This window comes from Marmota marmota, unplaced genomic scaffold (assembly GCF_001458135.2).
Source record: "Marmota marmota marmota unplaced genomic scaffold, marMar, whole genome shotgun sequence".
Classification (NCBI taxonomy): domain Eukaryota; kingdom Metazoa; phylum Chordata; class Mammalia; order Rodentia; family Sciuridae; genus Marmota; species Marmota marmota.
Window position 1 is genome coordinate 21,252,853 of NW_025999968.1, and position 24,038 is coordinate 21,276,890.

The following is a 24,038-nucleotide window of genomic DNA, read 5'->3' on the forward strand; positions in this document are numbered from 1 at the left end:
AAAAAAAAAAAAAAAAAAAAAAAAAAAACTTGAGGAATAACCTGCTCCCTATCCCAACCAAGAAAGAAACTAGTTACCATTTTTGATCTGCCACTGAATCCATGTGCTTTTTATCTTTTCCACATTTGTTGGTATAGTTCTCCTTTCATGGTGAATTCTTCTATGGTAAATTCATTGATCAAGTATCCACTTATTCGCTTTTAAACATTCAATAGGAATTATTATTTAATAAATAGTAATCACTGCTAGGCGTGGTGGCTCATGCCTGTAATCCCAGCTTCTCGGGAATCTTAGGCAGAAGGGTTGCAAGTTCAAAGTCAGTCTCAGCAATTTAGTGAGACCCTAAGCAATTCAGCGAGGCCCTATCTCAAAATAAAAAAGGGCTGAGGATGTTGCTCAGTGGTTAAGCACCCATGAGTTCAATCCCTGGTACCAAAAATAAACAAAAGTAATTTGCTGCTGTCATAGAACTTGGTTTTGTGAATAAGATTTACATACATTTAAGCATATGGTTTTGTAGCCCAAAGCAAGATAGTATTAAGGCACAAAACAAAACAAAATCAATGTAAATTTTAATAAGAAAAAGGAATGCAGCATTAGTGGATCATAAAGGCAATGTTATAGCAATCTTTGGTTTCTAAAATCTGAGGCAAAGGCATTTTAGTTGGGGATATTTTGTAATTTTAACATAAAATAATAGAAAAGTATTATTTTGGAAAAGCTAGGGTAGACAGGTATGTATAAACTCAGAGAGAAGAAAATGAAGCTAATCTTAGAAATTATAGGAAAAAGAACTCAAAGTTATGTATTTAAGCCATTCTTGTGATAAACTATATTTTTCTGCTTCTAGAAATACATGGAAATTAATGTAAAAACATTTTACATGTTTTTAAAAATATTTGGTTGTAAAAGTGATTTTATAGTAATTGATGCATTATTAACCCTATAGGACAATAAATGTATCATTTAAAAATTCTTGGATTAGGACTTATATTATCTAGTAAAGCAGTAAGAATCTTTTAGTGTTTAGTGTTTGAGTCAAATTAGTGTTTTCTAAATAATGAAAATGTTATTAGAAATCAATCACTGAATTACTTGAATTAGAACAGTGAAGGCTAGTCCAATTTTTAAAAAACTATAAAGAATGAAAGAATGCATGCAGACTTAACTAGAATTATAATTTTAAACACTCATATTTGAAATATTTCAACATGTTTTTAACATCCATATTTTAATTATTTAACCTATAATTAGAAACTGCTAGTACCTTAAAAAACACATGATTAAACCACAGGAAGTAAGAATTCCACTGTGAAGCAGAGGGCATATATGAAATATATAACTGTATTGTTCTGCTAAAATATATGGGAGTGGGAATTAGGTTCTAAGATTAATGCTGAAGGTGAAAATTGAAATTCCCTAACACACACACACACACACACACACACACATTCTAAGATTAATGGTAAAGGTGAAAGCTGAAATTCCCTAACACATACACACACAAAAATCATTTAAGTTACCCTTAAAGAACTGAATCTTTTAGAAAGACAAGTTGTGCATGGTTTCAACTCCCAAAGACTCTGAAAAGTACGCCCCTGAAATTCAGGAGAGTCCCTAATAAAGGCCTAGAATTAATTTTATTTTTGTATTCCTTGTTCATTGATATCCTTTTTTTAAAACTGAGGTTTAGTTGAAAATATAGAGTTGGCAGTGAACAAGGATTATGGGGAAATACAGGGGTTTTTGCTCTTTACATAATTGGAATGTGAATAAGGTAAGTGTATGTATCCTGAGAGTACACTGTATTCTATGTTGAGTCTGGTTATCCTTACCAGCAACTGCCATCTTTTTTTTTTTTAAGCACTACTCAATTATATTATCACATTTATTATTTTGGAGACTAAGTCATATTCTTCTATACTACAAAAATGTTATTGACTATGGGTTGTTTCATTCTAGTTAATATCAGAATGACTCTTAATTTGACCTGAAATAAGAATCAGTTATGTATAAAAGTTGAATAGCTATCACAAATACTTAAATTGTTCCTTTGTTTCTTAAAATTTTCCTAGAGGTGATCATGTTAATAAATAATATCAAATAAAACTTCATGTATGAAATACTAAATGATAAAGCTCTTCATGGCAAAATTAGTTATATAAGTTCTTTAATCACAGCACTTCTTGGTGTTAGACTCTAATGTGCATTTTAAATATGTAAGAGAATTTTGTATAGCTTATATATTCATTTCTTAAATTAGATAACTAGTTTCTATGGAATATACTTTGGGAAATAACTGCTATACTTTATTGACTGAGATTAAATATCAAAATGACTAGGGTACATTTATTAATTATTAATAAAAATAAAATCACATGATAGAAAATTGAATGTCCTTTTTAAAAACAAGATGCTCTCTTGTGTTTAATTTCTTGTAAAATAAGTTTGTTAAAACTAAATTAAATAAAAGGTGGTGGTAATCTCATGAAAATTGAAGGTGGACTAGTAGAATAGAGGAAAGGAACCAGAGGCAGGGAGAAAGGGAGGGAAAGGAGAAATACTAGGAGAATGATATTGGCCAAATTAGATTGTGCACATATTCAAATATTTAACAACAAATCCCACCATTATCTATAATTATCATGCACCAATAAAAAATGAAAAAATGTGAGCAAAATTAAAAGACTGTGTTTAAGCAGCTTTGCTTTCATATTCCCATGCTGTTCTTGACGCACACACACAAGTCAGATGACTTTCACTCTCCTAAGATAATGCTGGAGTAACTCTTGAGCCATCACAATTTCCTTTAATTGGTGAGTAGAAATGTAATTTGCTAATTTTATGTCTTTAAAACAGAAAGGGAATGAAAGGAAATTCTGTAAACTAAATGACTGAAATGGCCTATTTCCCTGTTGAAAAGCATCCACTATTAGCTCCCAGAATGCTTCAGTATAATAATTCCTTTTCTTTCCACACATCTTTAGTAACCTAGTTACTCTTTGGCCTTTATATGACTGCACTGGCAGTTGATTTAGTAAGGTCAGGATCCCCTCATTGTTCACAGCCACTGTGCAATAACTTTTCTTTCACCTTATCTTATAACGAAGTTGAAAAATGCTCCTATTTTCTGGCTTCAAGGGCTGGGTACCATCGGCTTCACGCGAATTCTCTGGAACATTAACTAATAAACAATAAATGCCCTTTCTTATCAAACATGTACAATGATAAATTCAGTCTGCTGTTTGCTGAACACATAGAAATTTCTGTTATTTGGTGATTAGTGGGTACTGCCCATCTGAGAAATGTCTTTACAGCAAAACCAGAAGCTCACATTTTTAAAAAGTACGAATTATAAAATGGAAGGTGGAAGATCTGCTATTTTTCTCAGAAAAATGAGGAGGGGCTAGAATTAGTAAATTTCAGGTATAAATTATGGTCATTTAGAGAAAACGGCTGGAGTTTAGGTATAACAGGTAATGTTATAGTTGAAGAAGCAGTAAGTGTATACCTCTGATTCTTCTAAATATGTGTGTATAAATGAATATCTCTGATAGAGCAAAGATGTTCCTATTCTAATGAGTCCCTTGAATTCACAATAGTAACTAGTTTTTTAGTTTAGAAGATGCTTACATAGATTATTAGTAGATATCAACACTGTCCTTAAAAAGCAAAAATATTTTTATCCTCAAAAGTATTCCATTTTTACACTTAAATATGATCTAGTAATAAATTTATTTAAATGATTCAATAAAAATTACATTTTCAAAAACACTATTGCAAGTAAAATTCTGTTTTAATATGAAATGATCACATACTTAAAGGGTTTTCTTCCCTTTTATTCTAACATAAATTCTTTTTTCCTTGCTCTTATATTTATATACTGTTAGCAGAACTGTACTGATAGTCTATCCTATTTTATATTGCCTTTATTTCGCAAATTTTATGGATATTTTTCATATTTCCATAGTCTTCATACTTAAATGAATATATTATATTCTATATGTTGATGCTTAATAATTCCCTAAAATTAGACTCAGATTGCTAACTATATTCTTTTAATATAGGTGATCATGTAGTCTTAGAGCATGTATCTTTTTGCTTCAATTGAATTATTTCCCTTGGAAGAAATCCATAAGATAGAAGAAAATTTTTAAAGAGTAAATTAAAAATCCCTGATGGTAGCAACCTTATCTCATATATTTTTCATTTTTATATAGGCCCAGCACAACACTGAAAGAATTATAAGAGTTCATTAAATGAGGGCTGATTTGTACTTGAGTTTTAAATTCTCTACAGAAATGTTTGATCCATGACATGATAGCTGATTCATGATGAATGATCTATTTTTATTTAATTCCATTATGAGAGCATCTGGAGGAATAAGTGCCTGTTGATGTAACTATCAAACTATTAATGAATATACTGTTTAACTTATTCCTTACATTGTGGAAATGTTTATTTATACTCATTTCCAGGTTTCAGAGTGGAGGAAGAGGGAGTACAGAGGATGCCAGGTGGCATATTGTTAAGGGTTCATATGCAATTCTAACAAGACCTAGAACCAGAACAACATCTCTCCTATCCAGTGTCACTGCTTTTATATGAGTTTCTCATCTCATGACACACTACATCTTCACACTACCTCTGAAGTCATTGAAGGCACAATTTACTTAATCAGATAAAAAATAAAACATTGCATTCTCCGAAGTTAAGCCTAACATTCAACTTGAACACAAGATAAAATAATGAAATAATTTTGACTTTTTTAAAAAATAAAAAAACTACAAAATCTCTAAAGTACTGAAATATGCCATTTATCTTATGGATGATGCTTGTGGGCATCATCTGTTTGGTTCTTCAAGCCTTTTGTCATACTTACTTTTTATTTTCAGTTTTTTACTTATTACCATTATTTATTGGTACAATAATTCTGATAAGTAGTATAAAAAGTGAAGAAACGAAAATGAAAATTTCAAAGTAAATTTAATTATTATAGATTTTTTGAACATAATGAGGGATAGATGCAAACAGGCATATTTTTTTTTTTAAATTTTCTCATAAGATGAGCAGAGTACCTATCATGTGCTCCCTAGAGTCAGATTAACAGATCACTGAATCTCAAATCTTATTTTTGTGAGGATATGATCCAGAGTCAGAAAATAGATTTTATATTACATGCCAACTGCAATGCAATGGCAGTGTCCATCAAAATGTGGTCATGAAAAGGATAGGGAGACAGCATGTGAGCTCAGTGGGAAGGAGTTTTCTGACAATTGCCAAAGCAAGAAAAAAGAAGCAAAATATATATTTGCCAACATCAGAAAAATTAAACCACAGAAATGCCTGAGGATATAATTCTGGAACTATGTTCTTGCCATATTTTCCTCATCTCTATTTATTGTTGTAATTATTACTTTCTTTTTCAAATAATATTCTTTAAGTGGCTGGGCATTATAGGAGGATATTTGGAAAATATATGGACTATGTATTTGCTACTTATTCCCTTAATGAGGGCATATACGCTACCTCTTTGTATTTACCCGGTAGAACATAAAATAATTAGCTGTGTACAGTAAGTTTCTTTTTGAAATTTTAATATAGTCCATCTATGAAGTAAAATAAATCGCAGAGAAAAGTCTAACTAGAGATATTTAAAAAATGTACCCTCTCTATTTATCATCATATTTCTGAAATAGTATTATACTCAAAAACATTTCTCCATTTTGTGAGTTTCTCTAACTGGGTAGTGGAATGGACAAGGGCTTTGGAGTTGGTGAATTTTGCTCCTGATATAATAGTTGATTGCTGAACAGAAGATTTTACATCAAATTGTTGAAAATTATTGTGCCCCTTGGTGCACTATTAACTGAATGCAGGGAATTAGTATCATTCAGTCTTAGAGTGTTTCTCTAAAGCAAAGTTTCTTTTTTTTTAATGTATTTTTTTTTAGTTGTAGTTGGACACAATACCTTTATTTAATTTATTTATTTTCATGTGGTGCTGAGAATCAAACCCAGCATCTCACACATGCTAGGTGAGTGCTCTACTGCTGAGCCACAAGCCCAGCCCCAAAGGTTCTTAATTATGGTATTGGTATGAGAATTTTGCTCTTGTCCTCATACACATATTACTTGGATGCTTGCAAGTTCAATGATAGATTTGTATATACTAAGAAAGGTGATGATTGGAGTTCCTTAGAGCTAAAATTCTAGGATCCTATCTATTGCCCAGGTAGGTAGTGAGAATATTCCTAAAGTGCCTTGGCCTGGGCAGGATATAATTTCTAAGGCGACTGACATTGTCTCTCTGGGTCACTCCTGAACATCTGTGGATGCCACTGTTGAACTGATGTTCAGGAAGTCAGAATCTGTAAAAATTCTTTGTCAGTGACAGGCTAGGAATGTGGAGCAGGACTGAAAGAAAGTGTTATTCATTTATCACATGGCAGCTCTGCTCAAAGGAGCATTGGCAAGCTAAATGAAGCCTAGTGTGCTCAACAGGCTTCAGTGCATGGAGGAACTGGGGTGAGAGAATGTAGAAGGAATGAGTAGGAAAGGTGGCTGGGGTGGGGAGGTAAGTACAGTTGGATAAAGTGACACCCTATGGTTACCAGGCCACTTTACCCTACTGAGTACGGGTCCCCAGACAAGACCCTGGACTCTATAGGAGCAAGCTTACTTGGAGTTGGCAGCAGCTATAAGACTGATCCTGGGAGTTGGAAGGAGGGAGCAAATGATGTTTCAAAGTTTGAACACTGCTCCAGATGCCATTCTACACACAACCTTGACCTCAAGATGTCCCCTTTCTCCGAGGGGCTGGGTACTACTTGATAGCTATACTTAATTCTTTGGAACACTATTAGAAGTCATTATTGTAAAGTGAATGAATGTGAGGGTACTTTGAAGTTAAATATATGGAAAAATCACTGCTTATATCAATGTGGTCATTTTGAAAATTATTTTTTATGATTATTTGGATTTTAGGTTATTCTTATGATATCACTATATTAACTTATATATTCATATATTTTCTTGAGTAGGAGAGAAATAAAATATGTTGGGAACTTCTCAGGGATCTGAATACTCCTGTGGGAGAAACTTAGGTATAAGAATGTCAGCAGAGGAAGGGCAAGATCTGCTGCTTCAGATAATGAAAGCCTTCTCCGAACAAATATTTTTCTATTATGTACTCTGACTTAAAAGGAAAGATTTGGTACAGAGTTTATAAAATTTCTAATATGCTAGTATATAATTATTAAACTTTGGGTTTCATAGCTTTTCTCATTCCCTTTTGTCACCTTAAATTCTTTTTCTCTTACTACTTTGTCAAGAGAAAGGATAAAATCTTCGTAGGTGAATTCCTGAGGGGGAAAAAAAAGCAATTAGAGAGGAATAAAAATCATGGGGACCTAATGCATTAGTGAGTTATATCAGCATATGTGTGAGAAAAATGTGGGAGTTTCGGGGCACTATAGAAAAGAAGAGTGCAGTAGAGTTTAGTAAGAATCACTGTTAGGCTCCTTTACATGTTTGAGAGGCATATGAGGAGAAAGATTGAAATTCTACACTGTTATGTTTCCTTAGTCCAACATTACTCTGGGACAGATGTCTGGCACTGGGATGTGGTAGATGGAGGGTCCTGTCACATGAAGGGGTTTGTCACAGTTTTATAGGCATAAAACAAGCCTTGAGTTCTTTAGCTAATATTGCTATCCTTCAATCTATTGCAACTCTTCCCCCTAAACAGTCTCAGTTCTCTGGATCAGGGACAGGGTGAGTGGGTGGTAGTGATAATAAGGGGATGGCAAGGGGACACATTCCAGCTTTTGTTCAAATAAGATGCTGATAAGACTCAGACATGAAACCTTTAGAACTATGGTTCATTTTGTTTCTGAAAAGTATATTAAGGGCAAAAGCAGTAGCACATATGTCTTTGTCAGAAACAAGGATAGCAAATCAGTCACACAAACTTCCATTTGGTCTCCCAGAGATTAGACCGTAGAATTGAATCAAGCTGCCAACCTTATATAAAGCACCTGACTTTTGGCCTACGTGTGGCAGGGCTATCACAGAGTTTGCCACTCACTGGCATTTTGCACAGCAGATTCACGCACCTCACTAAATCATCAACCTCTGACCCTTAGATACAACCCTTCATCTTGGCTTGACCATTGGATCCTTTTTGCTTTTTGGCATTTTCTCAGATTCTTTCATTAATATCTTCCAAATATGATAGTTATTCATAATCTTGAAAATGCAGACAAGAAACTGTCTTATCTACTTTTACTTTTCTTTCAAAAGAAGACTTTTACCTGCTTGTCTCTATATAGTCATATCATACTTAAACAGCTTTGTTGGCAGGCACTGACTGTAAAGTCTGTTAACTCTATACCACAACAACAGGCCCAGATTAAATTATTTTAGCTTTAGAGATGCCAAAGTCATTTTCTATGAATGCAAACTCATTTCATGGTCCCTTTCTATTAGGACTTTTCCCCTCAATATTCAAGCATGCCAAAGCCTCTTTAATAAAACATGAAAATAGGAAACAAGATATATTTCCTCTACTTCTCTTTCTCTGGAGAAACATTTCTGGAAACACAAATTAGTACTGTGCATTGCTCTTCTCTCTGACTTCACATTCATTCCTCCTCTATTGCAAGATGTCTTCCACAACTTTATTGAAAATACTCTTGCAAAGGCTGCCTATGAACACCTGAATGCCTCACTGCCCAAACCAATGGACACACTTCACATTTTATTTTACTGAAACTTTGTGAAGCCTTGGACCTTATGCTCCTTGAAGCTCTCTCCTCTTGAGGCTTATGACACAACACCCTATATTTTCTTCATTACTTGTTTGGCTCTTCTTTCTCACTCTCCTTGGGGTATACTTTTTCAGTTCTTATCTTAAGTCTTGGTGTTCTAGAGGATGGCCATTTTTTTCTTGTTGATTTGAATCCTTCATATTCTTTATTGGTTTTCTGAAGTACACTTAAAGCTTAAGATACAATCCACATGCTAATGTACTTCAAATCTATACCCCCAGTCCAGACCTTTTTACTTATAAAAAGAGATCCCACCTATAAATTTAACTACCTATTGGATATCTCCACTTAGATGTCCCACAGGCATGTCTGACATAGCATGCTGAAAATGATCTTATTTCTACTCCAAAATTTGTCTTTCTTCCTCTCTTAGTGATTATATCATCCATCAGCTTGTCTAATAAAGAAGCCTGAAGTTTCTTGATTCTTTTCTCTTTTCCTTCCTGCATATTCAATCAGTGATCAGGTCATATTGGTTTTCTTGCCTTATAGTAAATAAATTCTTTTATCTCCTGACCCCAAGTGTATTCCTGTTTCATAAGTTAGGTCCTGATCTCTTGTATCTTGGATTATTGAAAACATATAATCATCTCTGATTCCAGTCTTGTTCCTTATTTTGCAATCAATCAAAATCAGCCCAAGGAGGATCTTTCTAAAATGCAAATGTGATCATGTCATTTTCTTGCTTTTAAAAAAATCCTTCAATGGCTGTCCATTGCTTTAATGACAGAATCCCAAAGTGCCTTTCTCCCCATCCCCCACTCCTTTACTGCTTCCTGTGTTGGACCACTTTGGGGAAGATGGGCTAGAATAATAGTTTAATCTCTAGCTATTTCATGCTTGGCTTCACTTTACTGAGACTGCCAATTAGTGATTTAGAGGTGAACTCTTATATGCTCACTGTGAACTGAAGCCTGTTTCAAATAGTCCTTGAAGGGCCTTGGCCTTATTGTCACTAAAGCACTACACCGACTTGAACTTGTGACCTGAAGCTGAACGTCCCAACATCCTCTTGGCTATCACCTGAGTCAGGGAAAAATGAACTTGGGAAATGCTCTAGTTATTTCTAAGTCTAATTTCTCCTAAAAGAAGAAATATATTTCCAACTTAATGATATTTTAAATGTAATATTTTCAGACATAGATGACAATCTTTTTTTCTTTGACTTTTCTCCTTCTTATAATTGCTTTTCAGAGAGAGGTGAGTAGATCTTCTCAACTCCACTGACTTTTATAAAATGGTGTATGAGTGCCTTTATTTTCTTGTCTTGTAGTCTGTCTTTTCTGGTTTTAGGAGTGGAAGTTAACAACAGCTAAATGTGATCATATCACCTGGAAGCATTCTTGCTCCTGGCTGATTCACAAATTACCTGTCTTGCCTGCCATTTTAGATAGAGGGACAAAGCACAGATTGGACAAGAAAATTAGAGGAGCTGCATGTACAAAAATTGTATTCATGAAGGCAAAGAGGGATCCATAAAGAAAGATCGATAAATATCAAAGGCCCACATGTAAAAAATATAAACAAACTAATTCATAAAGTTGAGATAGAAAAGAGAAGGGGAAGCTACTTTTTTTCCTCATGAAAAAATTTCCATAGTTTTTATTAATGTCAACACTTTGTCTGTTCAGCTGATTAATAAAATACAGCTTATACAAGACCGACAACTAGGTAGTTACCAGGGCAAACTCTTTCCCCTCTATCTACTATTCTTGCCTGTAGCCTAAAAGAAATTATGATTGTCAAGGGGGGAAAAAACAATATTATGCGTCTTACACAAGGATGTCTTCCACCAGGGTGTGAAGGGCACTGGGATTGCGGATCAATTTGTCAAGGAAGCTGACAATGTCAGTAAATTTTGGTCTGTGGTTTCTCTCCTTCTGCCAGCAATGGAGCATCAGTTGGTGTAGAGATGCTGGGCAGCCCATAGGAGCTGGAAGTCTGTAACCTTCTTCAATGGACAGAATGACCTAAATGCAAACAAACACAGATTATTCTCTTATTTGGGTATATATATATATATATATATATATTAAGTAACAATTACTTTATATGCAAGAAACAGGAGCCAAAATATTGGTAAGCTTGTGAATACACAGGAAAAATACCAAAGTTCTGAACAAGAGCTGAAAATAGCCCCACAGTGTCTGCTGACCACTATTAGAGAAAACAGGTTTTAAACATGCTGTGTTACTGGTGTACACAAGGTAGTTAGATTTCACCACAACCTCAAGAAAGAGTTTTTGTGTGATTTTGCTGGAACATGAGAAAGTCAGTGTGCGATCCATGCATTTTGTGCAAACTAAAGCAAACTAATGCAAACTACATGTGATGATCATTTCAGGTAAAATTTAAGTAAAATTCTGCTAAAGCGTGATTTCTGGAATCATTTTCTATCCTCTTTATAATAATGTCAATGTATTTTCTTTTCTATCATTCCTTCTTTATCATGTATTTAACTTCTTTTCACTTTTAGCTTTCTCTCAAGTCTGACACTGACCTGACAATGAAGTTATCCTTTCATAATTTATAAGGTTGTTTAATCCTTGAAATGCTACCAATGGCCAGTCACCTATCAATAGGAGCACTTAGCCCCAGTATGAAACAGAACTTCTGTGATGATACACATCTTCTCTCTGTCTGGTTGGTAGCAACCAGTCATGTGTTACCATTGAGTATTTGAAATCTAGCTACAAGGACTGATGAACTGAATTTTTAATTTGAGCTAGTTTTAATTCACTAAAGTTTAAATTAAATAACTACCTTTTATGGAATAGCAGCTTTAGGGAAAAATACACATAAGAAAGTAAAGTTAAGAGTCACAACAGGATGACAACTAGTTAGTCTTGGTACTTAGAAAATCACACAAGATCAGGGAAGACACTAATCTGTTTCATATATGACCCACCTGGGAACTTCCTAAAAATGCAATAAAACTGATCCTAAATTCACGTTGCTTAGTTTTAGTAAAATGTTCAAATGCGTTTTGTGAACCTTTATTTTTATATCATCTCTGGAGAAAAATAAAAGACAAAGGGTTTATTCTTCATATTTTTTTGGGTGGCAATGAGGTAGGAAAGAAAAAAAATAAGAACAGGTTGGAAAAAAGACAAAGAGGGAAAGGAAAAGGGAATATAGATTTAAATCTAAGAACCTGTGAACATCCTCAGTTTCACCCACCCAGGCTTATTTTCCTGTAGGCCTGAATTCTTAAAAGATCCAGTAAATCTTAGAGCACTGTGAGTCCAGTTAATTAGTGCCTATGTACCTTATTAGATTATAGAATGTATCCTTAGACTGATTAAAGGAAGCAGAGAGAGAGAAAAAGAGAGAGAGAAACACGGTATGGGTACACAGTCCAAATGCTATGTATTAACTAGATAATGTCAAAGTGAAGATTCTGAGAAGAACCAGATGACCATGACTGCTCTTTGCACCACCATGAAAAGAATCCAGCTCATTAAGCTGACTCGTCCCACCTATGTTTCAGGCTCAGCATTTCCTTTAAAAGTTAAGCCAGAGGCCCCCAAAGAACTTCTCTCTAACACCTACACCCCTCTCCCTTTGAGTGCTTTATCCTGTGCTATTGTTACTTTCCTGAATAAATATCCTTGCTTTATTAAATAAAACTTGGCTTGTGCCTCTTCTGTTATGTCCCAAAATTCCTTTCTGTGGGATAAAAACCTGGCAGGGTTAATTTGAGGTGCCCTTTTCTTTCTGGGAGCCTCCTTAAACCTTATCTGGTGACAGAAAAACTGTCAAATAGAATCAAACTAATATTTAAAGACGGGGACAGTTACACCTTACCACCACCCCATCCCAACACCCAAAATGCAAAAATGCAAATGTTAATATCTTTAACAGAAGAATCCTACTGCAGCACCATCTGCACATTTTCTGTAATTAAAAAGAAATATGGACTCTCCATTTTTGTTTATTTTTTTAATTGGCACCATTTGACATGACCCTAAAATATGTTATTCCTGAATTTATGTTACAGGTAGTTTGTAAAAAAAAAAAAATGAAGCAGCAATAATATATGTTCAGGAATCCTTTAACCATTTTAGTATTAGGGAATTTCGTATAATCCCCATTAGTGTCTTTATGACCATAATCCTTTAAAATGTAAGAATATTTATATTTTTCTATTAATTTTATGTTCCATTATTAAACAAGATTTTTTTCTGAACTTTTTTCTGGCTACTTTGGCTGTCAAGTAGGTTTGGATTTTAAGATAATTTATTACAAATTTTAGTAAAACAGGAGTGTATAAAATGCTTTTAATATATCATAATTACTTTGGGTAGCTTCAAAAAGTAATTAAGAAAAAAATAGTATAGAATTACATTAGAGAATAACCTTGAATTCCCACCCTAGCAGAGCTTTATAGTCAATTTGCCCCAGTTTCCTAATTATAAGAGCATGGAGTAAAATAGGTGGCAAGTGATATTATGAAAAAATGATACCTGTATTTATTGAATATTTCTCAGGGGTTAGGTTGTTCATGTATTTTTCTTTATTTACTGCTTAAAATTACTCAGTGTAGTAATTATTATTATCCCTATTTCATAAATCAAAAAATTTAGACTCAGAGCAGTTAGGAAACTTGCCTAGATTCACAAAGTATGCAGCAGAACTGGAATTTGACCTTAGTTCCTTTTAAACTCAAAATTTCTCCTCTGGTCTTTCATCAGAGATGTTTTTCCATTTTCATGATGCAACATCTTCTGCTCTAATTTTATATCACTTAACTTAATTTGAACACTGATTACCATGTTATATTTCATGATAGCTTATGTTAAGTGGACTTCAAGGATTTTATAAATTTAAAATAAAAAGTATATTTACTTCATAGTCTGTAAACTGTCATATTCAACTAAGAAGTCAGTTCTGAAAGCTTCTGAGTCTTATGTAAATTTGTATTACTGTAGCTATTATTTTGAATTGCTATTACTCCATTTGCCTTTCCTCTAAGGCTATGTGCACTTGAAAGCAGAAATCATCCCTCTAGATTTTGTTTCCTCATCATTTAGTACAGTGTTGGACACAGTGATAAATGCTATTGACCTAAACTAAAGCAATTAGAAGAACTTTTTGGATTCATCTTGATAAAAGAACAGATTTTTAAAAATAAACTTGGAGTATCAAACCAGCCCAAATGGATTCAAAGCACAAGCACCATAGTACCTGTACTCATAACTTAAATATTAATTTTAAAAGTAAGATGAATTAAACAGCATTATCTAAAAATGCTATTTTAATGAACTTACTGTGATTTGCTTGGACAAGCCAGGAAGAATGGGGTGTTAAGGTTTGAAAAGAAGTGTTCCCCAAAATTTCCTGTGTTAATGCAGCCATATTCAGAAGTAAAATGACTGGATTGTGAGCTGTAACCTAAACAGTGCATCCTAGTTTGAATGGACAAACTGGGTATTAATTGTAGCCTGGAATAAGTGGGTGACTGGCGGCGTGCCCTGGAAGGATTCATCTTCTCTGTGGTCCCCTCTCTTTGTCTTTGATTCTCCATCTACCATAACATGAGCAGCTTTCTTCTGCCATACCCTTCTACCATGGTGCTCTTCCTCTCCTTGATCCCAGAGTGATGGACCTGGCCAACCATAAACTAAAACTCTGAAACCATGAGCCTAAATAAACTTTTCCTCCTGTAAATTGTTCTTGTTGGGTATTTTGGTCACAGTGATAAAAAGCTAACATGCTGGGGACTTGCTCTTACCTAATAAACAGGAATTTCACTCAAACATCTTTTGACTGTAATCCCTTTCCTGCTGTCCAGAGGAGTCATTATTTTCCACTGTTCCCATTTTTGGGAGTGAACTCTCATAATCAACTCCTATAAACAGCTGATATCCAAATCCAGATTGCTTGGCCTCAAGCAGGTTGTTCATCCCTCTTGACAAAGGTGTACTCAGGCTCTCTCTCTATGAAGAGTGATAAGAGGGTAGAGTCCCTTGCCTGGAGCTTTACCATGAATATGTCGAACAGGGTGTCTGGTCCCAGCTTGCCTGTCTGTGGAGCAGTGGGAAGAACAGGGCACCCTTGACATTTCTTCTTGCTGATCTTTGACTTTAAGTTTTCTAAAATTTTTAACTCTTGACCTTATGAAATTTGTCTTGAACTCTGCCTCATGATCCCTCACATAAAGGGAAAACATATCGTAGAATAATTCCACAATGCTAATTCTAAATAATATACCTGTATTTATTCTTTTAAACTTTATAATAAACCCGTGGGGCAAGTACAATTGTTATCCACATTTTATGGACAAGAAACTTAATCATATTGAGGTTGAACTTACCTAAGGTCACATACCTAAAATCTCTAGCTTCAAGGCTAAAAAGCGACTTAAAAATGTAAATCACACAATTGCTTAAAAAAAACCTTTCTAATGGATTTTAAATTTATTTATCCAAATATGTAGATATTAATCACTTAAAATAGTTGGACATTATACATAAGAGATAACATAATGAGTAAGGCATATCTTCATCTTTAGGAGATTATATAATGTAGTTAAAGGAGAGCAAGGATTATGAATATAGCAAATGCCACTCAGAATAGAATGGGAGCACTAGGCAGGAATGCTAACAGCCTAGGAAGACTTCTCAAGGAGGTGAGCTGAGTCTTAAAGGAAGCCAGCAGCGTAAAGAAGGTGGGTTGAAGAGAGGAGATGTGATCTGGAATACAGTAGCAACATTTATAACTTTGAGAGCTTATTGTGTGCCATGTTCTGTACCAGGTGTTTTGATATAGTTTGGATCTTATTTGGGTCTTAAAATATGTATTACATGGCTATATACATTTTATGTATGGTTATATACATTTTACAGCTAAGAAAACTGAAGTTCAAACTGATTAGCAGATTGCATGAATATCACATAGCAAATAATTCTCTAAGGAATGACTTTGGTTGTCACCAAAGTAGGGTTTGAATCATAGAAGTGGTCGACAAAGTCTCTCCTGGGTCTTTAACTGCATCCCTAATTCATTCCCTGCCAGTTAGATCTTGAGCCCTCCTTTCTGTGTTGCCATATTCTCTGGGCTTTCACTCTCACTCCTCTTCTTATGATTTCCATATCTGTAGCTCTAGCTCAGCTCTCTCTCCAGATTTCTATATTGGTCACCTGTAGGACATATAACTTCATAAAGGGGCCATGGATTATTTTGTGCAAAATTGAACCTGTCTCTCCTTTGGGATGTGTGTCTTTTGCAAGGGTACCACCGTTCTTCTCTCCAGTCAGTGGCCAGGGAAACACCTGGGTCTCAGCCTTCCCTGTTGCTCAAAATTAAGTCATTCTGATTCTACCACCTTTGTATGTTTAAAGTGTGCTCCATTTAAAAAAAAATCTTCTTTCCATATAACTTATTTCCCCTTTTGATCAGGGCACATTCTCCTGGTCTCCTTCCCTGTTTTTCTCTCTGCTGTCATCAATCACAGTGCAGCTAAAGCAATCCTACTGAGGTGGGACTGTGATCATGCTCCTCCACATCCGCAATGCTGCACCATGATCCTGGCTCCCAGTCCTCACCTCTGGCTGCAACTTGTCCCACTTGATCCTTTGCTCTGGCCATTACAAAACACTTGTAGTTTCTTAGCTGGGTGAGCTGAGGTTCTGAAGGTTCTTTTTCCCATATGTTCCTGGCATCATGGAGTTCAATGCCTTGTCAAGTCAAACAATGGAGCTCACTTGTCACAAAGGGGACTGATGAGAGGTGTATTTTAAGAGTAGCTTGAGAACATCTAAATTAATCTTTATCTTCATACATATTTCTTTTGTGGAAAGTTTTGCTTTATAGGTACTTTCTGATTCCTTAATTAATAAATGACAGGGAGCAGCATATGGGGTGTTTTTGTCTAAAAGACTAATTGAGCTTTGTTGTTTTAGGGGATGAAGGGGTGATAATTAACTAAAGGAATTTTGCAACAATTTGGTTTTATGATATTCATAGGCTGTCATCTTTTGGGAGAAGAGTTATATAAGGTTATACCCTTATTTTAAAATGTAAGAAAAAATTAAAATAAAGTGACTGCAATGATAATTTCTATGCAGAAATAGAAGGAATTAGATTTTGTCAGAAATTGTTATCTGAAACCTGGTTGGTTGTTCTAAATAGACTATACTGGTTTCTTGTCATCCACACTGAAATTTTTTAACAGCCAAGAATCAACATAAGGCTCAGTTGGGGCACGTCACAGACTGCTCAGCTCTTGCTGAATCTGATGAGTTTTTCAATTGTGTTGATAGTTTCTGTATCAAAGCAGGCAATGCACATCTTTTATTAAACCAGGCAAACAAAGATGAGACAGTCAATATTAAGATGCTGAGATATTCCTGAACTATACTATTGAACAGGACTGCTTGGACTGTTCAGGAGATCACATTTTTATGACTACTAAATATCTACAAAAAAGCATATTCTGTTTAGTTATTCACATACTCTTTCAAAAGAAGCTGTCTCAAAAATTTAGCATAGGCTGAAATGTATAGTAAATGGGAATGTGAAATGATGTTGTTTTATCTTCCCTCTAAATATTCATCATAGCTATGTAGAGAAACTATAATTTCATGTAGAAGTGAGTAGTGAGACAGGGTCCCAGTATGTATTTACTTTTTGTGATAGTGATTACTTACATAGATTAGGGTATTTAGATTTATAATATAACAACAATAAAAATGTATTCTCTGATGTGTAACATAGAGGTGTGTCTACATGGAACAAGAGGGAAAGAGAGAAGGAGGGAGGGAGGGTTACTAATGAAGAAGGGAGGAAGGAAGGAGCAAAGGAAGGAAAGAAGGAAGATCATAAATAATTACAAGTAACATTCATAGAAAGCTTAACCCACTTTCTCATTCAGCATTTTTCAACATAACAGAATTTAAAATTCATTTAAATGCAATCAAGACTTAAATGAACTCAGTGTCCTGAAAAAGAGGATAGAGTAATAGAAGAATAAGATACAGAAAGAGAATTCATTTTCAGAGGCTAATTTATAACTTGTTTTTGGCATTAGATTTCCCTTTTAACTTTAGATGAAAATCTTCTGAAAACCTTACACTTTATTCAAAAACGCTTTTTATTGGAAATCACTAGGATGATGCCATATCATACGTATGGAGGGTATGTAGGATCTTTACAAAATAAAAAAGTACCCGTTCCTTATTAGGTCACCATGCCTTGTACTGCTGAATGAGAGGACAAATGGGGGAACAGTAAGAGGTATAGGTTGTTGATGACATGATATGTCATTTGGAAAATCTTTATCCTTAACAATTTGAAAGTCACACTTCTTGAAACTGAGATAACTAACACCTTCTACAGAACTTCCGTTTGTAAGAGCATTAGTGAAGCAGTTGCCTGAACTCCACTGAAGTCCCAAGCTGTCGCTAACAAGCTAGGTGTTGAGGAAGTTTCTGTCGCCTCATTAATAAGGAGAAAAAGGAGTGGACTCTGCCTGCAATTGTACTTTTTACCTCAAAAACTATTTCTAGAGTCAGTGAAATCAAAGATCATCAGCAAGAAATTTGGTAATATCTCTAAAGTTGAAGTTTCTGTAAATTTAATGCATGATTCATTAAATGTCTTACTCATTGAAAGGACTTTTCCCCCCAGAGCTCCTAGTGCCTAAATGAATCTCTGTAGGGAAACAAAAATACACACAAGGCTAGAGTGTATCCCTGTAAAGTAAAACTAGAAGATTCTAGGTACCATGATAAATGTCTTACTCTGTCAGTTCCCCTACAACAAATTATACTTTTTGGAAGTACAATGGCACATTCCAAATTATTGTTTATGAAACCATTTTTTCTTTAAGAAGTCAAAGTTCCTAAAATCCAACACCATTTTCTTAAACATTCTCTGGGGAAAAAGAAACATTTCTTCCCTGGTGCATCATTTTGATTTTATGAAGATATTAGCTATCTCTAAATAATACATTTCCTGGGCCCACTAAAAATATTGACTAGCTATGGAAAAATAGTTTGTGAGTATAAATGAAAAGGTAGAATGCCCCGTTTGTAAACAAAATTAAATAAAAATCGTAAGAGCTAAAGATAGTAGGCATATTTATTCCAAATAGAAACTGAAGCTATAGTTAATGTTTTATGAAAATATTGCTGAATATTTTCTAGTGTTGTGGTCATTTGGTTAAAAACAACTTTCCTTTGAAAATTACACTGTGGTACTAGCATATTGGTTACTGGTTTCCTGTACTTGAAAATTTACTTTTTGAATTATTCACAATGGTGATTGATTACATCTTTTAATATTCTCCATTACTCTTGCCTTAGATCAGACATTCATCATGCCAGTATACTTAGTATTTATTTAATTAAAGTGCTTCTATTGTGTACATACCAGTAGTAGAAATTACTGAAAAACTGAGAAGAGGAAGGCTGTTTTGAAAATTGCATCAGTAAAACACATATTCAAATAAAGGCAAAATTTTTTTCTATAATATGGTAGGTTGAAATAATAGGAATAGGTTTTTAGCAATTTACTGTATCTTACACAGATCATTACACAAGGACCATTACATAATAAAGTCGAGTTTTGAAAATCTAATCAGAGACAAAAATTGGAAATGACTGGACTCTCTGAGTCATAAAATCATGCTGCATTTCTAGGTAAGTGGATTCTACATATCCACCATTCTAGGCTGAAGTACTGACCCATAATGGAGAAAGGTTATAGAATTATGAGGACAAACAGGAAATACGGGAAAAGGTTATTTTCTTTCTTATAATTTGAAGAAAGGAATCAATTCAGATAAGGTCAAAAGGTTGTTTTCAGCCACATACTTGTAAAAATAAAACACCAAATATAAATTCCAATTTTCCCCCTCTCAGGTAAGCTTCAAAGAGCAACCTAAAGCAAAACTCATTATTATATAAAAGCTTTTAAAATGCAAGAGGGAAAAAAATCAAAGCAAAAACACCTAGGCAGCATTATGCTTCCTAGTAAGCCTCAAATGAGATGCTCCCTAGTATGTTTTTGGGAAACTGAACTAGCTTGGTAGCATATGCCTAAATGTTACCACACCCAGGAGGCACTTGAGTTTCAAAATGCTTCAAGGCATTTTTTTTTTTAACAGCATCATGTCAGGGAAACAAAACAAAACAAAACAAAACCCAAGACTCCAGTCTTGCATTCATATCATTAGCTCAGGCTAAGTTGCCTCTCATTTAAGTGGTGAGAATATTTTCCCTACGTCTTGGCTCTGTGGGGATTTGGTTATTTAATGTTGCCTGCTGTTCATGTTTTGCTTCCATTCTCTTCTGTGAAGCACATTCCACAGTATAAGTGATGGAGGGGAGAGCCGCAGTGCCCTTGATGTCTGTCATCTTCAGAGCTTGTGTGGCTCCAGCACATGTACTTCCAGTATGTAGTAAGTAACACTTATTTAGAATGTGGATAAAAAATACCATAAAACATTATCCTGAGATACGTTATAAGGAAGGAAAACTAAACCTCATCATTTAGAAAGTAGTCATTTAGAAAGTAGAAAGCAGCCATGCACTTACAATGTGCCTGTGATATATTTCTGTTAATGAGCTAAATATGCCAATCATTAAAATTTGATTTAATATATTTAACAAATATAAGAACAAGATGGTACATTTCATAAATTTTTGATAACAAGACACAAATTCTGCCCAAAGGATTTATATTTCTAAACATTCTTTTGCTAATAAGAAACAATGGAAAGGCTGGGGTTTTGGCTCATTGGTAGAGTGCTTGCCTGGCACGTGTGAGGCACTGGGTTCAATCCTCAGCACCGAGTTAAAAACAAACAAACAAACAAACAAAAACAACAACCAAAGGTATTGTGTACATCTACAACTAAAAATTTTTTTAAAAAAGAAACAATGGAAATGCTTCTCTTGTGATAGACTGGCATACATAATTAAAGATGCATTGATCTCATTGTGTAGAACTTTGTGGTGTGCAGATACTTCTTGAAAACTGGGACTTCTATAGTACAGCTTAAAGGACAGAATCATAAACTTTGGTAACCAGTGGCTGGAACTTCAGTTTGACCACTCACTAGCTCCTTGATATACCAATACTAAACCTCAATTATCTAGAAATGGGAGTAATAATTTACCTCATAGAATTATCTGGAATATCAAGTAAGCTAATAATCTAAAATACTTGAAAATTTAAGATGTTGTTATCACTGACTAATTAACCATCCTCTATGTAACAAGTGCCATACATAATACATTACCATTTATTCTTTTGAATTTGGCAGTTGGATATTTAGAACCTCAGTAAAGAGTATTTCAGAAACTTTAAACTGGGGCTGGGGTTGTGGTTCAGTGGTATAGTGCTCACCTGGCCTGTGTGAGGCACTGGGTTCAATCCTCAGTACCACATAAATTTAAATAAATGAAATAAAGGGGTTGTGTCCATTTACAACTAAAAAAAATTAAAAAAAGAAACTTTAAACTACTTGCCAAAAATTACATGGTCAATGAATTGTGGAGCTGGCATTTGATCCTGGATCTTTCTAGCTCTGATCTAGGGGTTGTTTTGTCTCTCATTGCTGCCAGGGCAACATCTAGGGACATTTTTGATTGCCACAACTGGTGAAGTGCTACTGAAGTCTGGCATGTAGAGACTGGGTACCCTACAAATTATCCTATAATGCACAGGACAACACCCACAGCAAAGAACTATCTGGTCCAAAATGTCAATGGTTCTGAGGTGGAAAGAAGTCTAACCCTACTGGTTTTTTTCAGTATAACCTACTGCCTCATTAGAATCTAGTAATGAACACTGTAACTATTTTGGTGCCAGTTGATATTTGTAATAAAGTTGCTCTTAAAAATGATGTATACAGGTGGATGTGGTGGTGCATGTCTGTAATCTCAGTGACTAAGGAGGATGAAGCAGGAGGATTGCAAGTTCGAGGCCAGCCTCAGCAACTTAGTGACATAAAATAAACAAAATTAAAAATAAAAATAAAAAGGGCTGGGGATGTAGCTTAGTAGTAAAGTACCCTTGGGCTTAATCCACAGACAAAAAAAAAATAAATAGATAAAGGAAAAAAAGACGATGTATACCAATAAAGGGAAAAAAATATATACTTCTAGCAGCACTTGGGGAATTCCTCCTTCTTTTGATGTGATTATGGGAAAGTTTCCAGTCACAGTATTCCCCCTACCTCAGAATGTAGAGAGGCATGAAGACCTAGCTGGACAATCATAGCGTCAGTTTCCCTGACAGTTTTGGTTGAGGGTTTGGCAAGGGTCTAATGCAGCCAGGGTCTCCTCCGGGATTGGTACTTATAAATTTGTACAGAGAGGTCTTGTTGTTCTGGGATTGTTAAACTGGAATACTGAGTCCTACAGTATAAGGAAAATAGCAAAGAACTTAGCAATAGGAGAGAATGAGGTCAAGGAAACTAGGGAACTGTTAAAAGTACTGCAAGATCCCTTGGACCCAGCGTGCTACATCATCTTAGTTTCATGATGAAATTTTTTTCTTATTTTTGCTTAAGTTAGTTCAGGTTAGGTTCCTATTATTTACAATCTAAAGAATGTCGAATAATAGTTTTCATGCTTTATTTGCATATATTTAAAGAAATAACTGCTATATTCACATAGTATTCTTCCTATTTTTTTTTAAAGACAGAAAACAAAGCCTCTACTCTTGATAAGTGTCACTCTAGTTGGAGGTGAGGGTAAGAGGGTAAGACTTACAAATACTAGAACCTTATCTCCTTACCTGAATAAAGAGTTTTTGAGCAAGGGCTAGGTTTACTTTGTCGTTTTTTTTTTTGTTTTTTTTTTTTTCAGTACTGAAGATTGACTCCAAAGCAAGTATTCTATCACTAAGCTATATCCTCAGTTGTTTTTATTTTTAATTTTTGAGTTAGGGTCTTACTAAATTGCCCAGGCTGGCCTGGAACTTGCTACCCTCTTGTCTCAAACTTTTGAGTAGCTGGAGTTAGAGGAATGTGCCATCACATTTCGCTCTTTGATCTTTTTTAACTGTACTTATATATGGGGTATAGTGTGAAAATTCCATACTTATATACAATGTATAATGATCAAACAGGGTAATTAACATTTTTGTTTCCATAAACTTTTGCCATTCATTTCTTCGCAGGGAACCTTCAAAATCCTCTCTTCTGGCTCTTATTATTATAAACATATAGTCATTTCTTGTAGATTATAGATGTCCTACTGTGCTATATAGAATGCTAGAACTTATTCCTCCTACGGAATTATTATTGGACCATCCTCTACGCTTGCTTACCTCCTCTTCCTGTAACCATTACTGTTCTACTCTCTACTTCTAGGAAATCAAGTTGTTTAGCATTGACGTGTGAGAACATTTCAGAATTTGTCTTTCTGTGCCTGCCTTATTTTACTTAACACAATGGTGGATTATGTTTCCTCACTCCCCATCTTGTCCCACAGGCACACCTGGTTTATTGAGTGGCAGATGTTTAAGGAAGTATCTGCTCAGTGGCTAAGTAGATGACAAATACTATTATTTTTTGTTATATTTTTTAGGGACTAGTGTTCTGCACACTCTGCTTTTTCTCATTTCCTTTTCCTACCACACAATACCACTGACCTTTGGGAAACTCATTATGTTATTCACTAATGCAGATTCTGTGAACTCAGAATTGTTCATTGTAACAAAATACATTGCAGTCTGCAGAATGAAGAAACTATTTCATAAACACTATCTGAAATTTCCTAAACTCACTTAAAAATCACAAAGCATGGTGACATTCTATTTGATCCGTGCCCAAAGCTTTGCTAAATTCACCAAAATAAAATAAAAATGTATAGCTGAAATTTTATTTTCTATTTGATGACGTTCCTTATTTAAAATGCATCTTGGCTGGACTAAGTCAAACGTAAGACTATATACTTTGACCAAATGAATGAAGAATGCAGGACAAATAGGGAAGAGCCAGTATTTTGAGAGAGCAGCTTGGAAATTTTTGATTAAGCTATTTTTGCTTCCAAACTGAAATTCTGGTTATAGGATCTGTCACAGATATGCTAACTTTCAATATGTTTAGCTAAACAGAATTCCAACTCTCTTTACTATAGCTGCAAAAAATATTCACAAGATACATAAAAGATCTTAGCTTTTTCTACTTTGCTCTAGTCTTGTGTTGATCTGAGGACCTCCAGGTTTGTTTCCCTGCCCCAAAGCCCACCCC

The 24,038-nt window shown here is 34.7% G+C and overlaps 1 protein-coding gene across 1 annotated transcript in view; it reads right to left on the minus strand.

The window, feature by feature from the left end:
• The window catches only part of Epha6 (EPH receptor A6), an 800,746-nt gene that overhangs the window by 4,669 nt on the left and 772,039 nt on the right, over positions 1-24,038 (minus strand). Inside the window, exon 16 of the mRNA XM_048803856.1 lies at positions 10,607-10,800. Coding sequence (XP_048659813.1) covers positions 10,607-10,800 — 194 coding nt within the window. The remainder of the gene's footprint in view (positions 1-10,606; positions 10,801-24,038) is intronic.